This window comes from Schistocerca piceifrons, chromosome 3 (genome assembly GCF_021461385.2).
Source record: "Schistocerca piceifrons isolate TAMUIC-IGC-003096 chromosome 3, iqSchPice1.1, whole genome shotgun sequence".
Lineage (NCBI taxonomy): Eukaryota > Metazoa > Arthropoda > Insecta > Orthoptera > Acrididae > Schistocerca > Schistocerca piceifrons.
This window is the reverse complement of record NC_060140.1, coordinates 408,323,582-408,339,296: the sequence shown is the minus strand read 5'-3', so window position 1 is coordinate 408,339,296 and position 15,715 is coordinate 408,323,582. Positions and strand designations below refer to the sequence as shown.

Here is a 15,715-nt window from a genome sequence, read left to right as displayed (position 1 = left end):
TGCTAGGTACTTCACTTCTTGTGTCAGGTAGTGAACTATAAGAGTGTAACTGTGCTATCACACCAATGTCTCTGAAGAGGTTTCTGCATCAGTTATCAACTTCACATAATATTCTTACTGCATATTTTTGTAAAATGATTTCCTATTTGGCCTTAACTGTATTGTCCCAAAAGATAATGTCAGACGATACTATCAGATGAAAGTAGCATATAGTAGTTAGCATGTAGGTTAACACAGTGAGAAATATTTCTCAGAACAAAGTAGAAAATTAGTGAGATTTTTAGTTAATGTATTGATATGCTGGTTCTTCCTCTGTCAGTTATCTGTCTGGAGGTCTAGGGATTTCACAAAGGGGTTTTTATTTAGTGTGCTGCAGCTACCTGTAACTCGTTTTTGTTTTTTTTGGAACTGTGTTGGAACCCAAAGTCAATTTAACTGTGCACTGTCAGTACAATGGGTGTAACATGTTGATAGCAGATAGTTCAATTCTCAACAGCAATTCATTTTACATATTTTCTAACAGAAAACAATGATTTACAGGCAGCATAAATCTACATTAATGGCTACATTCTAAATGAAACCATATGTATAATATTTCTTGGTGTTCACATAAATATTTAGGAGTAATGCAGCTCATCAAAGGCTTTATTCAGGAAGTACTGAAGTTTTATTCTTTTTTGTATGTGCCACTTGACAGCTGAAGACCTCTGCTGTTCCACGGAGGGTCTCCTTTACTGGTAAATATTTACATTTTGCCAGAATTTTCATATACATTTCTTATCAGTCCTTAAGTTCAGCACACTTTGTGCTCACAATTAGAAGTATTTCCTCTCACTGCCTTGATCTGCAGAAAAAATTAATATTTGTCACACTTCCACTCTCCATTTTTCCATATAGCTGTTCTCAGGTGCTGTATTAACATTTCTATACATAATAATCATAATGTTGGGTAAAATAACTGAACATCTTAAGGTTTTTTTGTTTGTTTTTGTTTAAGGATGCAAAAACAACAGAGGTCTTACGTGACTACGTCATAACCTTTGAACATCAAGAAGTAAACGAAGTTAAAAGTGTCTATACATTATGGGATGGATGGTGTGCAGCACACAGACCCTCTGAAGGGCACTGAGAGAATTAGAGTGTATGACACAATTAAAAACCCTATGTCACTGGATATACTGACTGGCCTGATAGAGGGCAAAGAGCTCTTCTGTAAAAATCAAGCAGTATTCTGGGAGTCAATACTGAAAATGTTGGTGCCAATGACAAAGGCCCACCCAACACCATGGTCAGTCATAGATCCAGCAATGTACATGATGGTGCTATTGCTAAGCTGTGTGCGAAGGTCGAGAAACTTACAGTGATAGATCAAATCTGGAGTAGTGTCCTTGAGAAGTGAATGAAGTCCAAGATGAACATGGGCTGCCACATGAAGCCAAGGCAGAGGAAGGTTCACATCCATCATGATGCGACACTACTGAAGAGGATCTCCAAGTGGGGGAAGGAGAATGCTGTTTTCCTGTGTTTGATTTCTTAGATTCTTTAATGTTGGGAGAGAAAGACTGGCATTTCCTAGCTGGAGGGACATAACAGTACTTCACGGGAGTATTCCTTTTGTCCTTTTTGGACTGCCAGTTGTGTTGCAGGTGATTTTGCCATGGGTAACAAAGATTTTGTGGCTTGTTGTGCAGCTGTAAGAGAGTAGTTATGGATGCTACCATGATACTGGGTGATTTTACAACTCCAGTACTTAACTGGAGATGCAAGTCTGTGTGGCCATGACCTTCATGGGGCGAGGCATAGTAAGAACAGTACTATAAGTCTATATAGTAAAATGAAGGGCTTTCAAATGGTCAACAATTATTGATTGACAGGGTAGGGTACTTTTTCCATCACCTGGATCTGCTTGATGGCCTGCTCTTCCAGATACATAGGACACTCTCAGGATGAGGCTGCTTGGTCCTCATTACAACTGATACAGTGGAGAGTACCTGCTAGGTGTCAGACAGATGGACATTCCATGAAATGAAATTCAGGAGCACACAGGGAGGAAGAAGAAACAGAGAGACCTCAAATGCCAAAGCCTTCATGAGCATCTCTACCACAACTAACACATTTGGACATTTTTTGACATGAAATATGAGTGTAGTTATAACACTGACACTGGTAAAAATGAATCATGTTTTGAATGTACAGTCAGACTGTGATGACTTCATAGCCTGCCTTTATCTCTGATGGAAGCACTACTTGATCAAATGTGAGGAAAAAAAAAGTGCATGTAGCCACCAAGTTTGCATTAATCTTTTTCATTACCTGATGGACTGCAGTGACACCCTGATCAGAGAAATAATTTTGAATTTCTCCATTGGGCAGACCATCAAGCAGCTGAGTGTAAATAACGTCATGCAAAGAATTTAGCTTGTGATGGGCCTTGTCATGAACAGATTAGCCATGGTGGAAAAAGGCTGTAAACAGTTGTTGGGCTTGGAAATCACAATTGATCTCCTGAAGCAAAGTCCTATTCTGTAAGCAAGAGGAGGATTTCACAGGGCCTGTAATTGCATCAATGCCTTTCTGAATAATAAACAGATTAATCATAGGGAAGGACTAACATCCGTCATTAGTACGTGATACCATGACAAACCAAGGTGCAGCTGGGAGGGGCTTTGAATCTTGAATGTCATTTACATTTAGTAGATTTAAACTGAGATGGTGACTGGCTCACTGTGAAAAAATCCCCCTGATTGCAGTGTCTACAGTAGCATGTTCCTTCCAACTGGCCCCCCTCAGAGGAGGGCTCACCCACCTTACATGATTGTTCATTTTCAGATCACCCCCCGGGGGGGGGGGGGGGGGGGGGGGGTGACATCTTAAGGACACCTCTTCAAAGATCATGAAATGTCTACATCACTTTCATGTACATTTACAATTAAATGGTATTTGAGGTAATTATGAACAGCAACTTCAGCTTAACTGTGACATACGCAACAGTACAAATTGTAAAAATAATTTCCATGTATACTCTGGATCCTTGCCTAGATAGACAATTGCTTTTGCTGAAATTTTCAATACATTGCACATAGCTCTCTCAGCTATTGGTGACTGTGCTCGAAAACTGTTCTTCCAGACTGACTGCAGGAGAACATGTGAGTAAATTATTATAAGGTTGAAAATCTGGACTGCTCCAAGGATGACATATAGAGTTACTGAGACTGCTCTTCTGATAAATTTGAAGAGAAAGTGTTCCATTGAACATGTGTATGGAGAACTTCAGGAATCATTTAACAGAGTGAAGCAATCACACATATGTCTGATTGATATGTAACCAGGACCGGTTTAAGGCCCAAGCAATGCAATCCACCATTTGGGGCACCAAGCTGAGAGGGGTGCCAGAGGTGCCCCACCTGTAAGATTTTAATACAAGATGTATCACAATTAGTAGAAGTCATTTGGGCTCCAAGCTGAGTGCACGATCTGTATATGGTGTGTATCACAATTAGTAGCAAAAACTGACATGAGTGAAAATGTATGAGGGGAGAAGGAGGGACAGGAGGTGCCAAATGATAAGTTGCTTGTGGAAAAATGTTCTTGGACTGGCCATAGTGGTAACACTAAATCTTTGTGGCAAAAGGTTACTTGCATGACTGATTTCCATTTACATGTGTTAACTGCCCAATCCCTGAAATTTTCAATAAATTCATGAGGTCCTTTTATAGTACATGGACTTCTCAATCAAGACATAAGGAATTAAACAAGGAAGATGAGCATTTCATACCATTAGACAACTTGAAACATTTAAAGAAATGTCTACAGATATGCTATGCATAACAGATAGTTATTTGGAAATTACACAAACTGGACAGATACACCTAGATGCATACAAGATAATGTCACATAAGTGAAGGCACAGGGAGTGACAACATACACACAAAGTAGAATAGAGTTCTAGGACATAAGACTTCAGTGAATCCTGCAAGAAACAGCTCTTTGAGTGTTGTATTTCAGTAATAGACATGGAGACATACAATGCAGCAGTTCTGACAGTTAGTTGGCCCAAACAGAAAATGTTTTCAACTTCATTAAGCATTTAGAGATGGATAAGCTTATTGGAATAACTGGTAAGTAATTGCATCAGTGTTGGTTTGATCTTGCATAGTTCTGAGTAAGGGTACCTAGAATTACTGATGGCCAGCTTTGGTTTCATGTCCACAACAGCCAAATGGCAGCAATCTGCATTAAGTAATGTTTTCTCTTTCTAGTGCAAGATTTTTTGATCCTGGCTTGTCCTTTCCCATCAGAGGCATGGTCACACCTGAAAGCAGCCATGTCACATACAAACTCTGCTGCAGTTTCTGCACAGCATTTTACGCGGAGATGACCACAAAGCAGCTGTCTACCAGAATGAGTGGCTACTGCCAAACAGTGGCCAAGAAGAGAGTAGACCGCATCCTAATGAGCACAACATGCTTGAGTTCAATGGCTGCTTCACAGCCCATTCCATCTGGATCCTTTCCTGCATCACTTGCTTTTCTGCATTACACAGATGGGAGCTATCTGTGCAACACATCCTTCACTCTCATAACCCTCCTGGCCTTAATCTATGCTAACCCATTGCACCCACACCCTCTACCAAACAATCTCCACTTCCTCTGTCTAGTCACCCCCTCCTAATCCATGCCTCCATGTCACTCGTTGTGTGCTGCATCAACTCACTGGCCCTGATGCCCATTTGTTGCATTCCTAGCCCTAGAAACTGCTACCTTTCCCTCCGCATACCCTTAACCCAATTATTGAAAAAGGGTGCAAAATTTCATTGGTCTGAAGATTGTGAATCAGCATTTCAAACCCTTAAAGATAAGTTAACACACAGTCCAGTATTAGCCTACCCAGATTATAATAAAGAATTTATTTTATCATGTGACGCAAGAGGTCATTCAGTAGGAGTTGTTTTGAGTCAGAATATTAATGGCACGGAACACCCCATAGCCTACGCTTCGAGACAACTAACAACGGCAGAAATAAATTATTCCACAACGGAGAAAGAATTGTTAATTGTTATTTATGGCATCAAATACTTTAAATGCTACTTGTATGGTAGGAAATTCAAGGTTATTACAGACCACGCAGCTTTAAAATGGTTGCTTGGGTTAAAGGATCCATCTAGTCGTCTCACCCGTTGGGCCCTATGTCTTTCCGAAATGGATTTCGAAGTTATCCATAAACCAGGCAAAAAACACACGAATGCAGATTGTCTAAGTCAGAAAATAGCACTTTTGGAAGCAACAGGCCGAGATACTGAGGACTGGAGAAAGGCACAAGATGAGGATACAGAATGCAAAAAATACGCAACTCAAAAACAATTTTGCTTTGAAGATGGTGTACTGTGCCGTAAAACAAAATTTGGACCGCGAATTGTTGTTCCCCAACACCTTAGACAAGAAATAATGGCAGAGTCCCACGATCATATCCTTGCAGGACACGGTGGACAGCAGACAACCGAAAGACGCGTAGCAGAGTGATTTTGGTGGCAAACCAGAAAGCAAGATGTTGCGCAGTACGTTCGTAATTGCATTGCGTGCGCACAACGAGCTGAACTTTCTCGTTCAAAAATACCCTTACAGAGGCTCCCCGAGGCTTCATGTCCATTTCAAATCTGTGGACTGGATCTCTATGGGCCATATCATAAAACACTTGCTGGTAATAAGTATGTTCTTACAATTATAGATCACTTTTCACACTATCTAGCTATGGTGAGTAACTTAAGTAAATAAATTAGTGAAATCAAAGTGAAGTAGAAATTGGAATGTAAATGAAAAACTTGGTTTAGTTTAGAGAGTTACATACTGGCAAACAGTGGGCAGAACAGCAGAACAGAAGAGACAATGACCGTGAAGTCAGCGAGTTCCACATAAGTGGGCACTGTCGATTCAGCCGTCAGGGCATCGCCCGACCGGCTCACGTGTTTCTCAGTTGTCGCATGTGAGCAAAGGCCCTCGCCTACATTCCAAAAGCCAATGACCAATGTTAAGAAGATTCTTCGAGAAGCTCCTCAATGTGACAGAAGAGGCAATGACCGTGAAGTCGTTCACCTCCAGTAAACTGAAGTGAATAAATACGCGAGACGCAGTTGGCCCGACACACGAGAGATGAGAGACGAAGGAAGAAGAGAAGAGTAGCGACTCGTGAGGACGGGAAGGAGGCGGCCTCACATCAGCAGTCACCTGTGAGCTGGGATGAAGACCTGACAGCCGAAGACTGGCAAGCGGGAGTCCGTGGTTCGAGTCCGCGATACTGGCCTTCCCCTGCCGCGCCGCTCCGCTGGCCGATGCACAACACATGCGGCCACTTAGAGAAGAGAAACACTGGAATGCCACATCCAAGGTATCACCATCCGATGCACAACTTTGCTTGCAATAATTAAACAGGCCACCTCGCGCTGCGTGTCTCTAGTCAGCTGGGCGAGACAGCAACACGAGACACACACTGCTACGCGTAATCAGACGCCGCCGCCGCCGCCGCTGCTGCAGCAGAAGGCTACGCAAACGACACAGCTGCCGTTCTCCGAACCAGAACATCCAGTAAGATACAGTTGTATGAAACTTTCAATAAAAGTTATCTTATGTAAAAATGCTGTTTCATTCTACCTCATACCCGAGCCAAGGAAGAACCCACCCTGCCCACATGTTGTTAAGAGAGAAAAATTGATTAATTTAATATTTTCACCCTGACAGAATGCTTTAGAATGCTCATCCTGAAAATTGACTGTCATCAAAAGAGAAAACCCAGTTACATTTAGTAGCAGAAGTGCTACATTTAGTATCACAACTGTTACACATTTGAAGAAGATTTTTGGGGAGTAACTAAATTTCTCATGTATTGTATTTCCTGTGTAATCTTGTTCCCAGTTTTCATTCTGTAAACTGTACTTGAACAGTGCCACCGAGTCAGCACTTATAATTCTGTGAAATTTTAATTTTCTCTCTTGAGTTGAAAATGTTTGATGAGTATATGTTTTATTGTTATCATTTTAACTATATGGTCAGATAACCCATTCATTATGGATCTCACGTGTGTGTCATGAAAAAAAGTTCGATTTAGAAATAAAGTATCAGCTGCTGTTGCACTACATCCTGTTCTGCTGTTGTACTACGTCCTGTTCTTACTGGGAATGTTACTGTGGGCATCAAACCAAAGCTGGACATTTGTAATTCAAGGCACCCTCAATCAGAACTACCTGAGATGAAATCAATACTGAAATCTCTACATGTAGTTATTTTCAGTTACTTATGCTAATTGTTATTAGTACCCTGTCTGATTGCTTTACAAAGTTCAAAACATTTATTTTCCAAACTAGTGCTCAATCAGAATTGCAGTCTCATATGTTTACAAGTCTGTTACTGAATTACAGGATTCTTTGGACTGTTCAGCACAATTTTAATTATGCCTGTAGCCTGGGAATTTATTCGTTTTTTTGTGGTTTTAGAGGATTTGGTTCATATGGGTATACCACATTTTTAGGGAATCCAGAAGCACAATCATGTTGAAGGTCTACGAAACTACATCTTCTTCAGTTTCACTTGCTTCCACATTCATCTCATTCCTGTTTCTTTTCAGTTATTTCACAGTTCTATGAAGGAAGGTGACAGCTTTTCAAATGTCTCTTTTTCTCTATTCCAGTTGAAAATGTATTCTGACAATTCCTAGATTTTCCTTTATTTTGGTCTGTCTGATTTATACTGACATCTGTTTAAAAGAACTGAATTCTTGTGTTCTTTTATTGGGTTCAACTGCCTTACATGGATGACCATGCTGTTGCAATTACAGTTATGACTGCTTGAAGTTTATTCTTTTTCCCTTACATTTCTACAACCTTTGTGAGCGAATAATTTAAGACAAGATTCCCCTCTCTTTGTAATGTTAGATGTTCCATCATCCTGCTTCAGAGTTCTTGCTATGGGCTATGGAATGTACACACTTTATAGATATTGTAGGGCAACCCACTGAGAGGGACATCAACTTCTCAAACTTTAACCCTCCAGAACTGTCTTAGATCTCAAAGGTGCTTGCCGTTAGCACACCCAGAATCATATGTTCCTTAAGGGATGTTTGGAACATAGTGAGCTTTCCTCTGAATGTGTTGTAATAGAGAAATCATTGGAAGATATTATTCTTGCCTGCATAGATATATTCATTACTGATATTAAGCTTCGAAAGTTTCTTGCAATTGTAACTGTTCACAAAAATCTTATCTCTCTATCAATTTCAGGCACTTAACTCCAGTGGACAATTAGCTATATCAGAAGATACTTACATTGGTAAACTCAATCTTCCTGCTGCTCAACAAAAGGATTCTCGTGATTATGCTTGTGTGGTAACTAACTCAAGAGGTTTTGTCTATAGAGAAGTTCATTTGACAGTGCTTCCAAGGACTTCTAATAGTATGTTATATTTTATATCTATAAAAAATTTATTTTTACGATAACTTTATCTAACGAATAAAATTCTAACATCTACTATGATGACATTCATCTCAAGATAGCTTTACTCTGTTGCAGAGACAAAGTAAACTCACATAATCTGAAATATTGTATTTAGTAATAATGGGTCCCATTGGCATGTCATGGCCTGCTCCACATTTGGAAAAACAGCAATTAATGTATCTGGCTAAACAGAACAATTAATTCACTTAGTTTAGATACTGTATCCAAAGACCTGCCCTGATACCTGAGTGCGTTAAAGCACATGCTTCCAGCTCACAGGGAGGCATGTTGGCTCCAGATCAGCTCAGCCTCAATGATTAATGATAGGAAATGGTGTGCCAGCTAGTCTGTTTGTGGTTTTCAGACAGTTTTCCACATTCACTTCGGTAAATACAGGCTGGTTCCCAGGTTCTGCCTCAGTTACATGATGCGCAAACTGAAAAACAATGTCATATTTGACTACCTGCTTAACACCAGATGCTGAAAGAAGGAGTACACAGATCCCTCTTAAGAAGGGGTTGTGGGTGCAGGGTGCTGGCAGTGGATTCGCCATTGGGAATGGTGGCCCCAACATAATAATAGCCTGTATACAGGTTTTGTTCTCTGTGAAACTGGAGCATACTATCATTGGCTGGATATAGGGCACTGGAATGGATGGATGGATAAATGGATGGACTGTTTTCCAAGGACGCCAGGTGAATGTTTGTCTGAATAGAGCATTATCATACTAGTGATGGTAAGCCTGTAACACAGGCTGTTCTGTAAACTGACTATGCCAGCCATTTACTTGAAAGGCTATAAGTTTAATCTGAAATGCAAATCATGATATAATTTATATTTTTCATTTGAACTAATCAGTGAAACAGATTGAAATTGCTCGAATTGACTAAAATATAAGGGAATGAATTGGGGCTTGAATCACAAATTTTGTTTTAGAAATATCATGATTAATCAAATGAATCACAAGGTACAATTACAAGGCACAATGACATAAATGACAGACAAGGTAAGAGTACATTCTGTTAGCATAGTAATGTAGAAGTATATTTTAATAAACTTCATTTCATGCACAATGATTTCTGCATCTAAATATTCTGGTAGAATCATGGATTACTTCATCTGTCAGGTGAATGGTGACATTCATTTTTTGCACATCTAACTATCACATAAAAGATGCTGTATTAGTATTAGAGGCAAACAAATATTGACAAGAAATTAATGTTGTATGTATCTTGTCTACAAACAGAAGTGTAAATTATTTTCATCTATATCTAAGTCTGTGCTCCACAAGCCACCTGAATGGTGTGTGGAAGAGTGTACTTGTGGCTACACTACATCCTTCTCCTCCAACCCCCCCCCCCCCCCAAATCCCTGTTCTACTTGTGAATGATTTCTGTGAAGAATTATTGTCAGTAAACCTCTGTAACCTCTTATTGTGGTAATTTCATGAAATATATGTCTGAGAAAGCAATATGTTAACCAACTTGTTTGGAATGAACTGTCTCTACAATTTGTATCTTGTTGCTCTTGCTAAGAAAATTATTTTCTTAATATTCTTGTATACATTTTGTCATTAATGCTATAACAGGCTCATGATTAATAATATACTCCTCCATGTTAATTGTTCAGAAAACTTTAGTTGTGATGAGGTCTAACACTAAGACACCCTCAAAGTTGGTTCTGCAACTATCAGCTCAAAGTAATTTCTGACATTGCATCCAGTACAATCTCTCCTAAATTGAATTATATGGACTCAGTTTTAATAACATTACTCTCTCATTCTATAATGGGTAAGTTTTATTTTTCTCCAATTACAATAGCATCAACAAAAAACTTATTCTCAATATTGTATGAGGTTTCTATGAAGTGTGCTGCAAATGCAACTCTTGAGACAGAGGTTTATGAAAGTAACTTTGGTGCTTAAATTCATTCATACTTCAGATTTAGAATCTGTAATGGCCTAACTAGATACTATAGAATTTTTTGCAGAAATAAACACACTTCCACCATACAAGGAAAGTTAATGCAGTGGATTTCTCACACAGAAATCACATTTGGGTATTGGTTTTTTGGGAGAAGAATATATTATACCTTGTGTTTAAGAATAAGAAATGTGTACCAACACATTTCAGAATTTGACAGCAGCAGAATTGCAGCCTATGTAGACTGTGGTTTATCGATTTGCAGTATTGCTGCTCAGTTTGATGAGGATCCCAAGACTTGTGCTAGGGGTTCAGTGAGCCATAATCAACACAGTGCAGGATTCAGTGGCACTGCACAACTAGCGCCCGCAAGGACAGACTTATTGTTCACTAGGTTGTGCGGGATCTTAGAGCCATGTCACATACCTTGAGGCATGAAATGTGCTTGTTTCCAGCAAGACAAGTATCCACATGGACAGGGAGACTATGTCTGTATTGCCAGCATAATGAGCATTGTTGTAGCTTCTCTTGAAATAGCAGCAAAGAGAGGTGCACTGCCTCTAGATCTTGTGATGAATGGCTGCTAGCTCGAAATGTAGAAACATGGAAGTTATTGCAGATGAGTAGGAAAAACAAACTCATAATATTCAAATACAGCATTAATAGTGTGCTGCTTGACATAGTCAAATCATTTAAATATCTGGGCTTAATGTTGCAGAGTGATACGAAATGAAAAGCATAAGGATTCTAGAAGGGAAGCAAATGGTCGACTTTAGAAGGGAAGCAAATGGTCGACTTTGGTTCATTGTGATTCATCTGTAAAGGAGGCTGCATGTAGGATACTAGTGCAGGTCTATTCTTCAGTATTGCTTGAGTGTTCAGGATCAGCACCAGGTTGGTTAAAGGAAGACATTAAATAAATTAAGAGATGAGATGCTAGAATTGTTAGTGGTAGATTCTAAGAACATGCAAGTATTACAGAGATGCTTTGGGAACTCAAATGAGAATCCCTGGAGGGAAGCCGACATAATTTTTGAAGAATGCTTTTCGGAAAATTTAGAGAACTGGCATTTGAAGGTGACTGGAGAACAATTCTACTGCAGCCAATGTAGGTTTTGTGTAAGAACCATGAAGATAAGATAAGATAAGATAGGGCTCATATTGAGGCATATAGGCAATCATTTCTCCCTTGCTCTAATTGCAAGTGGAACAGGAAAGGAAATGATGGGTAGTAATTCAGGGTTCCCTCCACCACACGTGGTACAATGTCTTGTGGAGTATGTAGATGTAGATGTAGACTGTGGTGGACTCAGTCCCAACATTGAACAGAGAAGTGGCATCACCTCATCTTTTCAGAGGAATCCCAGTTCTGCATACAGAATCATGATGGACTTTCCTGTGTTTGGTAGCTCTGATGCAAACAAACAATACTTGATTGCATTTCTTATTCTCATAAGGGCTGAGAACCTTGTGTGATGATATGGAATTGCATTGTGTACACTACATGGTTCCCATGGCTGGTATTCTGGACAGTAGCCATTATATGTTTATCTATCTTCAAGGTCTCCTTGACATTATCTTTAAACAAGACAGCATAAGGCTGCATGTTGTACGGTCCTGCCATCTCCTCTCTAAGGGTGTTTGATGGATACCCTGGCCAGTATGTTCTCCAGATCTCTCATACAGTGAAAAGATCAGGTTGTGGGTTGTCAAGAGACTGGCATTCCACCACTCACCAGTCACTATGACTGATGATCTGTAGCATAGAGTTGAAGCAGCAGTGACTTACCCACATCTATCACCCAAGGTCAATTTGATGCAATATCCAGCTGGATTAAAGCCATAGTTGTGGGCAGAAATGGTAATTGTATTTACTACATTTTGCACCCTTTATAGCCCAAAATCCCTTGTAAATTTAATCAAGTACTCTTCCGTCCATACTGTATACACACATTAAGTAAAATTTTGTTATTTGGTAACATTTCTGGTGCTGCAATTTTAGTGGTTAGCAGTATATAATCCAGTCCAAATTTAGGTTTTCATTATTGTTTACTTTTGGTTTCAGTTAACTTTCTTCCTAATAATACGTGGACAGTATTACCTTGAACTAGCAATACTAACTGTGGGATCTCAAAATGGACTTCCTGCAGTTTACTGATATCACCTTACAAATTTTTCTCTTTACAGTGTATAAAGATGAATATTCTCCTCTGAGAAAAATGTGGCTGATCCATCTTCAAATTTGGCAACTGATTCATCTTTGACGATACAAAAGAATTCCTCTAACCTAAAAAGGTCCCCATGTGCGCACCACACATACTCTGCTATGCAAGTAGTAACTTCCTTGGTGTTGTCCACACCTGATCTGTTGAGGGGGCCTCTAATATTCTCCATCCAGTAGAAAAGGTCAAGAAATTAGTATCACAGAATTGTCTGAACCAAGCTTCTGGTTTAGAACTTCCATTAGGTTCAAAAACTGAGTAATGTGCAATGTTAGTTTCCTTCAATAGCCCAGCCAACTGTCTAAAGGAACTTTCCAACAGGCAGTTCTCAACAATTCGTAAATAATTAAAAAAGAGACATATTAAAACACCCAAAATCTGTTACATTAATAGTTTGTATTATGTTTCAATAATTTTGATCTTCACTCATCATATTGTCAACACACATTATCAAAATAACAGTGGAGGACAGTTTGTTGTAAACAGAAGAGTAGCCAACACACAAGAGCACACTTATCAACCATGATGGTTCCATAATGCAATTCAGTTTGCTGACATCAGATCAATGATAATGATTGTCCATTGAACAGCAGATGGTTCAAATGGCTCTGAGCACTATGGGACTCAACATCTTAGGTCATAAGTCCCCTAGAACTTAGAACTACTTAAACCTAACTAACCTAAGGACATCACACACACCCATGCCCGAGGCAGGATTCGAACCTGCGACCGTAGCAGTCCTGCGGTTCCAGTCTGCAGCGCCAAAACCGCACGGCCACCGCGGCTGGCTATTGAACAGCAGAAAACTGGCTTTGGAAGAGTGTTGGAAATCCATGAAATAATTAAACACCATAAAGCCATAACCATCTCATCATAGCTACAAAGGATCCAAGTCTATTTATGAGTTCATTACAGTCTTCAGCCAGGTGAGCCAAGTGAAGATAACATCACGGACCTGCACGATGTCTACATATGTGGTTGGACTGTGAAGAGTTGCATTGTGTGGTTTCTGACTGTTTATTATGCAGTGGCCTTGAAAATGAGCCAAAGTGCAACACTGGCCCATAGGACTACACAAATAATTTACTTTTACTAAACAACCTGCTGGAAATGATTTCTTTCTTTGAATTTAGCAAGGCTGTGGTGCCCACCCAGAAGAAATCAGTCTATCGTATTGTTGCTCATTTATCCAGTACTACAATCCATGATAATCAACAATGACCCTTGTCAGCAACAATTGTTTCCCGCAGTAGATGACTCTGGCAGTGGCAGTCTTCCCTGAGTTAAGGTACTCACAGTAGTTCCTTGACATAGTAGCACATGAGAAGCACAGTGCCTGTATGAGACAGTGGGTCCCATGTGTCTGGCACCGATAAGCTGGTCACAATCAAATGCTTCAATGGTATGTATTGCCTTTGTAAACACACAGGTATGCAATGGTATATAATAATGCTTGAGCCACATCAGCTGATGATGAAATGTCACAGCTGCAGTTCATGCTGACCAACATACTCCAAATACTCATCGATGTTACCAATTATGCACATTTGCACTGGAATACATCCCCAACAAGCATAAATGCAAATTGAAACTTAAAATGAGCTACAGAATTGGGCTTTTAAAAGTAATAAAACACATTCTCACTTCAATTGAAAATTAACCATATGTCCGTTTTAAAACCGGAAGTACCCTCCAAACAGCAAACAGTTTTTGCAGTGTAAGTTGAGATTCTGACACTTCAAGAAACCCACAGCTTTGAAGAAAAGGTCTTACACATAGACATTAGTATAGCTTGATATAAAAGATATCCTTCATACTATAAATGTCTATACTAATTGAACAATGGAATAAAGATGAAGACCTGAAATGTAACACTAGACAAACAACTTCTTGTAAACTTAAAATAAGAGTGAAAATTTGTTTGAATCGATTGTAGATGATTTTTGGAGGGTTTTGACCTCCTGATTACACAGTTAATGCCAACATGACCAATGGACAAAATGACAGGGCTGCAGCACTGAACAGAATGTGAATAGTCATAGTAATCAGTATATGAAGACCTCATAAATAAGCTTTTCACATAAAGTTGTTAGGAAAAATAGAACTTGTCAAATGTAAACCTTAAGGTTGAGCAGTTATTATATGACTAACTTTATTAAATACTGATGTTTCTTTCAGATCCTGTTCTTGGGCAAGGAGTTGATGGGTCTGTCCATCTTCTCTTTCTGATTCCTGTAATCATGGTTCTTGTGCCAACAGCTGCATGGTTCATGTGCATATATTGGAGGCGAAGGAAAAAAAATGAAATAAGTGAACAAATAGTAACAAATTCAGTGGCAGTGCAACAAAACTGCAAACATAACAACAACAGGAGCACTATTAAATATCATATAGTTAATCCTCCTGTGGATTTTGAAGGCAATAAGAGCATTACCAACTAAGCTATAAAATAGCTTCAGCATTTCACCAGCATAATTTTGCATGAAAAAAGGCAGATTCCTTGTGATAATATTCCTAAATGTCACTGTAGATCCAGAAGCTGCCTAAAACTTTTACTTTATATAGTGACATTGGACTTATGCTTGTTGTGTTCATTATTTATGTAAAGAGTGAATTTTGTAAATATTTTGAAAACTTCTTTGAGAAGTTTGTCTGAGCTGTGATCCCATTAATCTAGTATTTAATAAATTATTTTACTACAGAATGTTATTGTTTTCTTTTATGTATAGGTGTTACAGAGTTTCAAACAATGGAAAATCTAAGATTGAATAACACCAGTAGAGAAGGTTAAGCTGCTACTCACCACATAGAGTAAGTGTTGGATGGCAGACAGGCACACTGAAAAATACTGTTAGATATATTCAGCTGTTGGACTTAGCCTTTCACTAGACAAAGACACTCACACAATTTCACACACGCACAGCTCACACACACGGCCACTGTCATCTCCAGGCACTAAGGCCTGACTGCAACTACATCTGAGGTGGCAGGATTTTGCTGGGATAGGTAGTAGGGGCTAGAGATGAGGCATAGGATGGAGAGGGTGAAGGATAGGAGGGTATGGATGGAGGATGATGCTAGTACTCCCTGT

General features: G+C 39.3%; 1 protein-coding gene across 4 annotated transcripts in view; it reads left to right on the top strand.

Annotated features, from left to right (window-relative positions):
- Positions 1-15,328, top strand: part of LOC124788197 — a 144,357-nt gene extending 129,029 nt beyond the window's left edge. For 3 of the 4 annotated variants that reach the window (XM_047255373.1, XM_047255374.1, XM_047255376.1), the window contains 2 exons: positions 8,267-8,438; positions 14,803-15,328. In XM_047255373.1, the coding sequence (XP_047111329.1) occupies positions 8,267-8,438; positions 14,803-15,065 (435 nt within the window). In that variant the 3' untranslated portion in view covers positions 15,066-15,328. Of the gene's footprint in view, positions 1-697; positions 738-8,266; positions 8,439-14,802 lie in introns of those variants that run through there. The other variant, XM_047255377.1, reaches the window with a different exon arrangement.
- The last annotated feature ends 387 nt before the right edge of the window (positions 15,329-15,715 follow it).